At 39.2% G+C, this 13,443-nt stretch overlaps 2 protein-coding genes across 2 annotated transcripts; one reads left to right on the top strand and one right to left on the bottom strand.

The window, feature by feature from the left end:
• Nucleotides 1–653: 653 nt before the first annotated feature.
• dlx4b (distal-less homeobox 4b) lies at nucleotides 654–3,522 on the top strand. The gene is made up of 3 exons (XM_047377476.1): nucleotides 654–1,251; nucleotides 1,773–1,969; nucleotides 3,014–3,522. Exons 1-3 carry the CDS (start codon nucleotides 939–941, stop codon nucleotides 3,272–3,274), a joined length of 771 nt encoding a protein of 256 aa, XP_047233432.1. The 5' UTR covers nucleotides 654–938; the 3' UTR covers nucleotides 3,275–3,522.
• Nucleotides 3,523–10,653: 7,131 nt separating this feature from the next.
• On the bottom strand, nucleotides 10,654–13,043 carry dlx3b (distal-less homeobox 3b). Its single transcript, XM_047377442.1, has 3 exons — nucleotides 12,519–13,043; nucleotides 11,695–11,879; nucleotides 10,654–11,532 (listed from the first exon to the last, which is right to left on the bottom strand). The coding sequence occupies exons 1-3, from the start codon at nucleotides 12,841–12,843 to the stop codon at nucleotides 11,215–11,217; spliced, it is 828 nt and encodes a 275-aa protein (XP_047233398.1). The 5' UTR covers nucleotides 12,844–13,043; the 3' UTR covers nucleotides 10,654–11,214.
• Nucleotides 13,044–13,443: the final 400 nt, after the last annotated feature.

The following is a 13,443-nucleotide window of genomic DNA, read 5'->3' as shown; positions in this document are numbered from 1 at the left end:
TAATATCCTACCCTAATTCAACCCAGCGAGGTTTGATTATTATTATCTGTGAGGCATGATTACCACTGATTTAATGTATATTTTCAGTTCTAAATCTCTGTTGGTGTTCTTAAAAGTGCTTTAGTTTCCGTTGTAGGCGTAATAAGTCTGAGCTTCTCTCTGCAGCTGCTTTTAAACTTGTTTTTTTCTCGTTTGCATTTAATTGCATTACAAATATTAATATTCCTCAAAAACTAAATATCATATGACCATAAAATTTTATATGCTTCTAGGTTGCATTATTAAAATGATTCAAGTAAAATACTGTAGTCTAAAGCTGTTATGTTACGTAAAACAAAAACTCAAGATTGAGACAAGATTAAATAAATTTTTTTTAAATTGGAAATTAATGTGAATTTGTAAACACAATTTTCCATAGAATTTTTCTTTTTTCAATTTACCGAATTCAATTGTAAAAAATATATATATATATATTTTAAAAGTCTGTAATATTTTGTTTGTCAGTCCTCTCAGAGCGGTGTGGTTTTAGACCAGGAATGATTCGCTGATCAATGGGAGGAGGTGTTCCCTGGCCGTACCCTATATTAATGAAGTTAATGGTGCAGCTCCAGTGACAGCCGAGTGCTGCTGACCAATCAGAGCGCTCTCTGATGGAAGGCTGCGTGTTTGTAGAACTGCACGCAGGATCCGTTTGAAGAACCATGTCAGCTCCTCATCAGATCTAAACCTAGAACACCTTTCTCTTTTAATTCCCTTCCACTTCCAAAAACACCTGCCGAAAAACATGTCCGGCGTGACTCTGTCCTGCGTGGACGTTTACCTCACAAACAGCGCCTTGGATTTAAGCGTGGATTTGTTCCAGTTTTCTTTTACTCTCTGACAGAAACTCATGAATTCCTCCTCAGAGCAGCGCCTTTATGGACTTGCGCATTAGCTGAATGATGTCTATGGGTTTCTTGCCCGACAGTGTGAACGGTTCCGATCCCTCCAAGTCGGCCTTCCTGGAGTTTGGCCACGGACAACCTGTGCACCAGCACCACTCCCCGGGACTCTCACACATTTACCCAGTGCATGGCCTCCACGCTGCGGGACATTCTCAGCACGAAGGTCCCTTTCCTAGCAATCCGTCCTATGGCCCCCAACTGGGATACGCCTACCCGGGCACAGTGAACGCTCATCCGTCATCCGCTTACATGTCCTCCTACCAGCACAGCAGCGGCAGTCTGGCCCACAGCAGATTAGAGAGGACAGGTATGTGGCAAAAAGGCTAACAACAAAGTCAGTGCTAACGCGTAATTACGCGTTATTTATATATATACATATATATATATATATATATATATATATATATATATATATATATATATATATATATATATATAGATAGATAGATAGATAGATAGATAGATAGATAGATAGATAGATAGATAGATAGATAGATAGATAGATAGACCGATCACAGGATTCAAGATGAATAATACTCCTCTCACGGTGTAAAAACATGCTGCAGACTTTATTGTTAAAGTATCCACCGTGAAAATGTGTTGATCACAGTAAAATCCCAGATGAACTTAAATAAAGCGCTTTAGATGCGCCAGCTGCACCATATTCCTGCTTGTGTGGTATCTATAAAATCGAACCACTTATTCTGTTTTTCAGTTTGATTAAAACGGCTTCAAAGTCACATGTTACCTTTACATGCATGAGGCCCGTCAGTCAAAAGTTTAAAATGTGCCCAATAAAACTTTGTTTTTTCTGCCTTAATCTTTAAGATCCCAACAAATCCGCGATGAATGAGAGCAGGGACGTACGTCTGGTGAACGGCAAGGGGAAAAAGATGCGGAAACCTCGGACCATCTACTCTAGCCTGCAGCTGCAGGCTCTGCACCAGCGCTTCCAGCAGACCCAGTATCTGGCCCTGCCGGAGCGCGCCGACCTGGCAGCCAAACTGGGGCTCACGCAGACTCAGGTGGGTCTTCCGCTTCTCCTGGCTAATTTACGTTCATATATTAATAGATGCACTCCAGGAGTCTGTAAAGGATCCAGTTAATTGTAATGATTGTAATATTTCAGCTGTCGATGTCGGCGGCATTATTTCACTCAGACGTTGATTGCAGAGCCCACTGATAATCTGATCATGTATATAAACTGTGCATATGACTTTGAACAATAATGTTGAGTTCTGGTTGCAGCTCAAAAAAGGAAACATTTTGTTCAACTGCCTTATCAGGCCTCAATGCTTGTGTGCTGCTCTTTGCCGGGGTTCTTTTGGCGGCTGCTTGTCCTTTTATCAGTGCGGGGTTACGCAAACACAAGTCTTCCAAATAAATAACTAGATCAATAAATAAAAATTTACTCAAACTCAAAAATGGATTCATTTATTTAACGGGCTTTTGTGGGGTTTTAATTGATTTATATAGGTGGCAGCCTCGTGCACGCGCCCGAGTGTATACGTGCACGTGCGTTCCATAAAGCAGGTGCACGTGTCAGCTGACCGTCTTCAGGCGTCCTCGCGCTTTTTATTTGGCGCTCAAGTTTCGAAAACAAAGAAAGAGAGAAATAAATTCTGTGTTATCTGAGCCACCTCCTGCACACCAGTTCTTTTTAATCCTCCATCTCTCGACATACTGGCGGTGTTCAGTAGAGCCCCGCCGATTTAAACGTGTGGAACATTCACATTAACTGTTCTAAATAAAACAGAAATGAGAGTAAAATCATTTACATAAAATCCTGCTGAGCTTTCCCAGCGCCTTGGGCTTGTTTTTATTTCTTAATACCCATAATCTCCGTTTGTAGCTGTTGCACTCACGCACCACTGAGTTTACAAAACAGTCAACAATAAGGGATCAATTTTAATAAATGTGGAGTGTCACTCAACTATTAAGCTCATTTACCTCACAAAAGGTCTGGGATTTACAAAAGCAAAACAGAATAGATTGATGGAAAATGCATTGAGTTTGTCACTTCCAATGATAACCGTGTGCGTTTTCATCTTTCCTTTCTTTCTTTTTAGGTGAAAATATGGTTTCAGAATAAGCGCTCCAAGTATAAAAAGATCATGAAGCATGGCGGAGGTTCAGAGGGGGAGCACCTCCACAGCTCCAGCTCAATCTCCCCTTGTTCCCCTGCCTTACCCCAGCTCTGGGAGGTCTCCATGGCGACCAAGGGAGCGCCGATACACTCGAACAATTATATGAACAATTTTGGCCACTGGTACCCGAACCACCACTACCATCCTCACCAGGACGCCGTGCAGAGGCCACAGCTGATGTGAATGGACAGCCATACGGTTGCTCAGCCAATATTAACCCACAGCAGAGGCACAGGATGAACTGATTTGTCTTGGGGATGAACTTTATGGTCGCTCATGCGCGTGCGTTTTGAATTGACTTTTTGCTGCAAAATTCTAGCATGTTTTTAAGTGTCTCTGCAGGTCATCCTGCACGGCTTTACACACACCGAATGTGGACTTTGTGTTTGCAGCTGAACTAGACACTTTGCATAAAGGAACCGTTGAAAATATGACGTGTGCGTGGATTTATTTTAATAAAAGGTGCTCGCTGCCTTAAACAAATTACCATTCTACCAGGGGCCCTTATATTGCTGCCTGCTAAGTCAATTTTAAATAATTTCGGAGCACTCTGATTTTCTTTCCTGAATTTCCCGAAAATACCAATAACTTCTGAAGGATTTCAGGATTTATGAGCCTCTAAGTTTTCTGTGCTTGTAACAGCATCCATAATCTTCAAGTTTAAGGTTCTCAAAATGTATTTACTACTCCATACTTATCCATAGTCATAAGTTTTGATAAGGCATTAAATGAATATTGTATTATCTTTCTCCGCTTGCACAGTCCGAGACATCTTTCAAATGGGATATATTTGATTGCATGTTTCAGTGTATTGAGGTGTTTCAGCTAGGGTCGATACGTTTTGTGCATCTTTTACGCACCAATCTAAGCCCTTTAAATAGTTCAAATACATTTAAACTCGCAGTTTGATTTTGGAGGAGGGCATATTCCTCTCACTTCTATAACTGGAAAAAGGCTTTCTATCATTCGCTGGAATAGAAATACAAGGTAACATGCATCTTTTTTCCATGCCGTGAGAGAAGAAGAGCGCATGTTTGAGCAGTACGCTCAAACAACAAAATCACTGCTGTCATAATACAGTGACAAACGAGAGGGCTATCCCTGCAACAGACTGTGCACTAATTTGCCAATTCTGCTGCTTACATATACCGTAGTGTAATCAGGCCCAGACTGGGGTATTTATGTCTTTGCTGGTGCTCTTGATTAAATAGAGAGCTGATTTCTGATTAATGAAGCTGAAAAGTGCGTTAAAGAGCCATCCAGTGACTTTCTTTTTATGTTTTTCATTCATCACCCCGAACATTTCGGGCTGTCTGGCAAACATTAAGAGCAATTTGTCTGATGTCACATACAGGGATTAGAGGAATAACAAACCATGCACGCAGTTTTCCCCAAGATTTTCACCTTAATACTGATAGCAAATGTTCAAGAGTTCACTGACTTAAATTATGTCACTGTTAAAACAAACTGTTTTATTTAACCAATAAAACTCGCAAACATTTCATTTGGGTAGATTGTATGCTATATTTCTAATATATCAGCTAAAACACAATAAATAAGAAAAATTCTAAGCACTGTTTTTAAATGTACTTACATAAATTAGTTCAACCCTAGAACATAAAGCTATGCTAAGATAGTAAACTTTTAAATCTATTTAAAGAAGATGGCATGCAAAACCTTCTCATGGACCATGTCTGCCAGTGATCTGCTTGAGAAGCTCTGATTATTAGCAAGTTTGGCTTTAGCGCTACATTGTAAAAAGGGATTTTGGAGGGTATTAAATATTAGCCATCAGAACTATATATCACTAAACTGTACAACTGTTCTGAACAATATATATATACAGGTAATGTTGAAAATTAACACTTCTTTCAACTATTATATATTCTTGTATAGGCTGATATTTTGAATGGGTTATCTTGTGAAACAATATATCAGCTTAAAAGTTAAGAAATGTTTTAAGACTTCTGGTTAAGAACATTTCTGTGCTACAGCAAGAAATGTACGTTTTTACTCACTTTTAATTAGTTTAGTGACAGCAATAATGCTAAAAAAAAAAAAAACTTGCTAGCAGGCTAAGCTGTTGAACCCTGAGCAGGTGCTATCAATGTGAAACACCATTAAGCTGTGGTTGTCAGGAAAAATTTTCCAACCTAGCTTTTTAGGATGAAGAAACTGAGCTTGCCAGAAAGTTGGACTTTAGCAATAGCATTAGCATTGTCGCTACGCTAGCTAAAACTGTATACAAACTTAAATTAGCTCTCCAGCACAGAAACTTTCCCAACAATAAGTCTTATTACAACGTTTTTACAAATTTGCAACCCGTGTAGACGTTTTTTGCTGGACACCACTCTTAACAAATAAGAAAACGCTTGACTGAACCAACATCTTTAGTTGAATTCTAATTAACACGTTTAGCTAGGAGTTTGTTAGCAAAAATAAAGAAGGTAATATTGTTAAAACTTAAACATTACTAAACATGAAATTTTTATTATTTCATTATTACTATTACAGTTGGTTACAATTTTAATAAAGGTAACAGCTGATATTTAATACCCTCTGAATTTCCTTTATGTAGTGCAGAGCTAAAGAGAAATTTGCTGGCATTTGGGTCTTCTTAAAGATGAGACAACAGCTGGCAATGAAAGGCTTTGGTTATTCAATGTTACCTAACATAACTAAGCACATGTTTTAGATTTTTGAAATTCATTTTGCTACCTGTTACATAAGAAAATTCTGTTCATAAATACTGAATAAAATCTACCCAAATAAAACATTTGCAAATGTATGCCCTAAATTAACTGGTTAAATTGTAATAGCTTGTTTTTCAGTGTAGCAATTTTGACTTTAGAGTTGTCAATAAGTTATAGCTGAATATGAAAAATAATTGTTGCTTCTACAAAGAAACCTTTTCAACCTCAAGTCATTAAACAGTTTTGAACTTTTATATTTGTTAATAATATGATGCACACAAGCTGAATGGCAAATAATGACTGACTGATCTTAAAATAAATTCTAATTAAAATGTTCAGAGAGCTATGTTGTTAGAATTTAACCATTATTGAAGATTAAAATGATTAACTAACATATTTGATAAATATTTTATTGGCTCATATATAATACCTTAATAAATTTCCAGGCATGTCATTTAGGACATAGACATTAAGCATAGACACATTTATTTTTGTGCATCGCAGCTTCATGCAGGAAAATATGCTACTTAAATGTATTGGTTTCAAGGAAAAACAACATTTCAAAGTGCACTCCCGCTGCTTTTCCAGACCAGAATACTAACTCATTCAGCTCTTACCTCGCCTGAGGAGGGAACCCTCGACCAAGAGCTCTTCAGCCATCTGTGGCGTTCCTGTGAAGAACAAAGCGCACACATAGCGGCCAAGTTTTTGAACCCCTCCAAGCTGATTTTTTCTCTCATAACGACCAGTTTTGTGACATATTAGCATCTCCTTTGTACACCCTTTCTACATCCTCACTTCGGATCATTATGTTGCCTTGTTAATAAACATGGGGGAAGAAGAGGCAAGCTCTGACTGTATGCTGAACCTAGCTGACGGAGGGGGGCATCGGGGAAAATTATAGGCAATTTCACATCTCTAGATTAGAATAATGGCTCTGTGGAGTTGGACAGAGAAGATTGGGAGTTTTTAATTGGATGAGGACCAATTATCACGTAAGCAAAAGTGAATAGGTCTTCCCTGTGTAATAGACAAGCTGAGAGGAGCGGATGGAAGTCTGGGTCGACGGCTTGAAGGCTCCTGAAAAAGGCAGTTCTGACTGTATCAATGATGTGGATCCTCGGGGTTATCAGATATGAGTTGTCTGATCGCTTTTAATTGCAGGATAGTAATAAGAGGGAAAATAGCTTGTTATTAAATCTCTGTTTCTTTGAATGGGTGAATGGCAAAGCAGGTCTCCGGAGTGATTATTGTTATTAACTTGAAGGATCTGACATGTGGGGTAATTGTAAGCAGCTTCCCTGTGGAAGAGAACGAATGTGTGGTTTCATAAAATAGGCCTTGACTTACTGGTTTGGGAGTATGCTCCACAAACACACTGGAGATGCATGGTGGAATAAAGGCTTTTAAATAAACATGGCCTATAAGCAAGCAAGGCATCAAAAATACACCAATGCATGCTGAGCCTTCTCTTCTTCTCCAGTCGGGACTTGCCCTGCCTTGGCCTAAAACAAAGGTCAGCCAAGGTTCATGACTCCACAGCTGTCCGTGATGCCTTCCTCCCTTCATTTCAACCAAGTTTACAGCAAAATGACCAGCCTGAGTGATCCTAATGCAGCTGAGGACTAGCCCAGCCCAGGACAGCAGAACAGCTGCTGGAAGTCTTTCCATAGCTGCATTTCAGTGCCCGACCTTTGTCTCAACCTGCATCAAAGCACTCAGGAGACAAGCTCTAACACCATGACTTCTGAGAGGGGTCACATGGGGCCTGAGAGACAGGACTTTATTTATAATGCTGAGATGTCCAAAACACTAGATGTCCATGGACAGCTCTGTTTTATGCCTATTAAAGGTCTTTATACTTGTATAAGCCAGAGAAATCTGTTGAAATTAGGACAGTTTTTGACCCATTGGATCTACCAGTCCACATTTTGACAAAGACTTTGGAAATGAAGCTTTTTAGTCAATTTGATTAACATTTCAACCATGTTTAGATGTCAGTAGGCATCTTTATGTAGACATCTTTTTCCCTTCAACCGCATTATGTAGACGGGTGTAGGGCGTCTATAGATGTCTCTATGTACACATGCTTTCGCTTTTTCACTTTTTTACCACATGTAGACATTAATTGATGTCTATATGTAAACATATTTTATCCTCACAGTTTTCAATCACAATTAAACCACATTTGGACATCTATAGACCTATTTGTGTCATTATTCAACCTTTGTTTTTAACCTGAGTTTTATGTTAATAAACGTCTATTAGTTTTTTTTTTTGTTTTAGCCATGTTTGGATGCTACTGTGTTTGTATATTACATCATTTTCACCCATCTTAGACAAAATTAGACTTCTCTGATGACTTTACCTCTCACTTTTCAACCAAATTTCAACATCAGTAAATACCTTTATCTAAATGTCCTCTCACCATTACATTTTCAACCATATTTTTATCTTGTTTTGATAGAAGGAAATATTGCTTTTTTTAAATAAAATTGTATCAAAAGCTCCAGTGTCACGTTTAAGTTCAACTGTTCTCTAGCCACATTCCCTCACCCTGCACTGCTGTCACACTTAAAATGTTCAGGAATTACATATATGGACATGCCTAACAGCCCCTAGCCCACTTGGTGGCAAATGCATGTTTATCCTCGGCACAAATGTTTCCCCTGATGGTACACAGTCTGTCCGGGGGCCCACACACATTGAGGGAGCCACCAAGAGGGAGATCACATGTACTTTGTGATGAGATTTCATTGATATCAAAAAGGCAATAGTAATCATGCCGCTTTTGTCAAATCAGCACTGGGTGCATTTACATGCTGACTGATGCCATAGACAACTGGTGTTGAGTTCTGGATATAAAACAAGTAGGGGACATTAGAGTAAAGGGATTAGGAACTGTGAAACGTTAAGCTGTTTGTAGCTAAATCTGTTAAAATGCGCTGGGTGTGTTTGATCGAGAAAATCACAAGTCAGAAGAGAGAAAAACCTGGCTAACAAATGTTGCAAAAGGACTTTTTTCTCTGTATTAAAGCTAATACAGAGCAATGTGAAAAGTTATATTCATATCAAGTTTATGGAGATAAGTTTATCATTACTTTATGTACTTTATATGTTTATAGTGTACTAATATAAATTAATCTTAATTAGGATCAAACATAAGGTTTTAATCATTTTCCATTTCAATACACACGTTCATATTTTGATTAAGGGTGTGAAAACGTTAATAGTGTGTAATAGTCGTGTTTGTCACCATTTTATTAGCTCAATAAACCTCATTAAAGGGCTTTTATGAAAGTGTAAACGCCTTCAAGGGTGTTATTATAGTTATCAGCAATGGTGTTGCCAATAAAAGCAAAAAATTAATTCAGTTGACTAATACCAAGTAAGGGTAACCTTGTCATCAGTAAAAGGCAAAAAGACATATGCACATGTCTACGTGGGCAAAAAGTGAAAGATCTCCACGGTTATAGATGTCTAACTTGGGTTGAGAACTGAACCAATGTGAAGCATAACAGTGGTTGAAAGGAAAAGCTGAAAATACATCCACATAAAGACGTCGGTATTTGTAAATGTGGCTTAAACTGGAAGATGACAAGTCATCTTACGTCGATGTGTGACTAAAACGTGAAAGGAAAAAAAGACCACGTAAATATTGATGTCTGAATGTGGTGGAAAAGTTGGAGGTCAATTTATGGAAGTCTCGCGGTGTCTAAATGACATTTTGTCAGGGTTGATCAAATTAACTGGTTTAAGGTTGAGTTTGGACGGGACCTGAGGAGCAAAACAGTCCAATTTTGAACACATTTTTAGGGATTAATAAAGACAAGAATCGTAAACACCAAACGCAGCAGAAACTATTATTTTAACGAAAGAAAGAAAAGAAACGCCGTGGGTAGCTTAGATCTTCTCTCCGTGTCTAATGCGCTCTGGTGGTCCATGTGTTTGACAGCCTAGCCGACCTGCCTGGAGCTGACATTAATAATTACTGGACTGCAGCAGTTGTATTTTCGCTTCTTTTTAAATATGGCATTGTGATCCCTGCTGTCACTAACAGTGGTGTTTTCCTAATTTTCACCTTCCTATTATAACGAGAGAAACTACTCCGGTCGTATGTCTTTTTATCTGTCACGTTTTTTCTCTTCCTGCAGAACTAAACTGAAAGTTCTTCAACCTTTTGTTAAACTTAGTGTCTCAAATTGAAATTGTTCAATAAATAAGCATAACGTGTTGCTATTTATTGGCATTCACTACGCCTTGCTGTGGGTGCGTCTCTTTGCCAACAGGCTCTCTAATCTAGCAAAAGCAATTAAATCCACAGACTCCAACATGTCTGCAGCTACAGCACCGAGAAAAACAACTAGAAGACTCGAATATAACTATTATTCTTATATTAATATTTGAGATAAGATCTGTGGATGAATTTGAATTCTGTAAATTTGACATTTCCACTAGAAGTCGCCTGTTCTACTTAAACGTTAGATTTTTTTGCCTAAACCAAGAAGTTGAAGTCCAGGCTTGGTTAGCTCATGTTTGGTCAACCCTAACAACCTTCCCACCACAATTAGACGATAATTAACGTCTTCGTGTAGACGTCTTTTGCCTGTTACGTTCACCCACATTTAGACGCAAACATACATCCTTCTGTAGACGTATCTTACCGTCCCAGTTTGTCACCACATTTATTAAACATGTTCATGTGGACGTCTCTTCACCTGTTCGTTTTTAACCTCATTTTCAGCATGTTTAGACGTTTTTTTTGACCAAAGTTTGCTTGGAGTGCTCTCTTTAAAATGAGGCGTACTAAAACGTCCTGAATTCTACAAATAATATGTACTTCTTTAGAAAAGGGCTTGACACACAACATGCATTTAACACCTTTATTCATCAGACAGGAAGGCAACAGTTTGACTTACAGGAATATAAAAACGGTCTGATAGCACCATGGTGCAGTCTTTCTGGTTCAAATATGATCATAGTGGTTCTGCATATATATATAAACACTTATTTACAACCTTCAGCATTTTTGTACAAATCCTTATAAATATGTCCTGAGTTCTTTTTTCTGTTTTCCTTTAAAGTTCTCCACACAACCACATGCATGACTGGTTGCAGCAGTTTTGTGATTTTTGTTTGTTTGTTTCCAGGCTACTTGTTTAAAAAAAGAGACTTTGCATATTCATTTACAAAAGGAGTTAAGTATACAATAGAAGTGATAAATAATTTTAAAAACACGCCGGATGTCCGTTAAATATGCTGCCAAAAGTGATTAGAAATCCCTTTATGTGCTTTTTTTTAAACTGAAAACCCAGTTCTGAAAACTGCATCATCCAGAGACAGAAAGCAAAGTCCACAAAGTCCAACTCCACAAACATTTGCTCTGCAGAGAGCTCATAAAAACGAGATGGATCTGCGTCCAAGTCCGAGTTAGTAAACAGCTCCCACGCTCTGCTGTGGCACCGGGTGGTGGACGGTGCCCGGGTGCTGTAGGTGTGATCCCTGCTGGTACCAGTGGTTGGTATAATCCTCCAGGTAGGGCGGCGACGAACTGTGCGCCGGCTGCGGCACCTGAGGTCGGCTGATTGGTGTATTCTGAGGGGTGCTGCTGCTGTCCCAGACGGCGGGGGAGGGCGGAGAGTTACAGGCCATGGAGTCGCTGGCGTTGGGACTGTGCTCCAGGGGAACCTCGCCGTTTTTGTACAGCTTCTTGAACTTGGATCTCCTGTTCTGGAACCAGATTTTGACCTAAGAAGAATCAAAGGGCGGTAATTGTTAATCTAAAATAAAAGTAAAAAAATTAAAGCGTTAATATTGCAGTAAAATAATAAATTAATGAATGTTTTTATCGAATCATCTGTTTTTCTCTTCAAACGACTCTAAATCCTGATAAATTATCATGCAGCTCACCTGTGTCTGAGTGAGGCCGAGCTGGGCCGCCAGCTCAGCTCTCTCGGGGAGGGCGAGGTACTGCGCCTTCTGGAAGCGCCTCTGCAGAGCGGCGAGCTGGTAACTGGAGTAAATTGTTCTAGGCTTGCGGATCTTTTTGGGCTTTCCGTTTACCATTCGGACCTCAGGCTCTGGCTCTTCTTTGACTGCAAATTTACAGCAAAAGGGACCGAATAAATTAACTGACTTGTCAAAAATAAAATAGGAATAGGAACAATAAAATAAACCTAACCCCTGCGCAAAATGATTTTAGACGTAAGAAATAGGTTATTTTCTTAAAGTCAATGGAATAAAAAATGTCATAAAAAACATAAAATTAAATATCTATTAGATTTAAAAGTCATAACGTTTACGATTTTAGGGGAATTAAACAAAGTACAAAGTCAAAATCAACTTGAAAACACCAAAAACAAAATGCAAGAGTAAAAATAAATAAATAAAAACGGCGAATAAATGTTTCATAAAATGTCATATTAAATACAACTTTTAATTAAGTAAGGGAGCAATTAGATTCCATCAAATATTAATTTCGTTGTTTTTTATGTTTTATGTATAAGCAAGTCTCTGAAAAAAGTTTTAACTGATTTATAAATACACAATAGTTTTAATCCTAATAATATTATATTTACCAATAGTTCTGTTTTATTTATTTTGAAACATTCAGAGAGAAATATTCCGAAATGTTTCAGTGGACATTTGGAAATTATTTTAAAACATAAATGAATTAAAACAAGAGGAAAAATTAAAGTTTGCTGGAATCTTTTCTGCATTATGCTGAAATGTACCTGAGCCCGGAGGAGAGGCCTGCAGGTGATCTCTGTTGTAATGTCCGTACTGTCTGTAACTCGTGTAGGGATACTCTGATTTGGTTGCGTACGCTCCCGCCGCTCCCATCCCGTTCAAATTAAACTGATGGTGGTAAGAGTTCATGGGCTGTCCGTACGGCTGGCTCTGGTAATACTCGTGATGGCCGTTGTAGTAGCCCATGTCCGTCACCGAGGATTCTGGAAGAGTCGGGGAGTCCTTGGAGCTCGGGTGGCAGCTCATAGATCCGGGAAGATCTGTCAGAATACTCGCGATCTTCTTCTCGTAGCTCTGCCCGGAGCTCATGGTGGAAGAGGCGCTCCGGAATTAATAAAAGACCAAATAGAAAAAAGAAAAGCAATCCAAACCTGCTGGTTTGGTTTGCTTTCAGAAGAGCGCAAAGAACAGCAGATTGGACGCTCCACGGAAGCACAAGGCGTTGCTGAGGCTGTAGTCCACTGAAACTCTTCCAGCTGCAGAAACGTTCTAATGGCATTGCTCAGCCCCTGTGGCACAAAGTTATAAAGAGCTGAGCAGCATTCCGTCTTCCTATTGGCTGAACCCCCCCCCCCCCCCCCCTTTCTTCTGCGCTTCGAGCGAAGCCTTAATGAAACCCAGCCTTCAGCCAGGAGCGCAGATGCCCCCCCACAATAATTTTTATCCACATTTACCTGTGAATCACGCAGGTTCTCCACACATTAAAAAGAAGTCACAACCGAGTTTTAACCCCGTGGGGCATCTTGAAGTTACAGCATGGTAGCCTGATCCTGCAGCCAGACCGTCTCCCTAATGTTTTATGCAATGTTTGCCTAACAGTGCCTAGAGATCACGCCTAGTGAAGGCCTGCCTGCCGGCCTCCCACTACCTACTTTTGTCATTTAAATGTGCCAGCGGACGGTGAACTTT

The sequence above is a fragment of the Girardinichthys multiradiatus genome, chromosome 10, assembly GCF_021462225.1.
Source record: "Girardinichthys multiradiatus isolate DD_20200921_A chromosome 10, DD_fGirMul_XY1, whole genome shotgun sequence".
Classification (NCBI taxonomy): Eukaryota; Metazoa; Chordata; class Actinopteri; order Cyprinodontiformes; family Goodeidae; genus Girardinichthys; species Girardinichthys multiradiatus.
The sequence above is the reverse complement of the archived record's forward strand: the minus strand, read 5'-3'. Positions and strand labels throughout refer to the sequence as shown.

Bases quoted from the DNA above. Each gene is read 5' to 3' on its own strand.
- dlx4b (XM_047377476.1), top strand. From the start codon at position 939: ATGATGTCTATGGGTTTCTTGCCCGACAGTGTGAACGGTTCCGATCCC. The intron at 1,252-1,772 runs GTATGTGGCAAA...TTAATCTTTAAG, and splicing joins CAGCAGATTAGAGAGGACAG to ATCCCAACAAATCCGCGATG. The intron at 1,970-3,013 runs GTGGGTCTTCCG...CTTTCTTTTTAG, and splicing joins TGGGGCTCACGCAGACTCAG to GTGAAAATATGGTTTCAGAA.
- dlx3b (XM_047377442.1), bottom strand. From the start codon at position 12,843: ATGAGCTCCGGGCAGAGCTACGAGAAGAAGATCGCGAGTATTCTGACA. The intron at 11,880-12,518 runs GTACATTTCAGC...GTAAATTTGCAG, and splicing joins GGCCTCTCCTCCGGGCTCAG to TCAAAGAAGAGCCAGAGCCT. The intron at 11,533-11,694 runs GTGAGCTGCATG...GATTCTTCTTAG, and splicing joins TCGGCCTCACTCAGACACAG to GTCAAAATCTGGTTCCAGAA.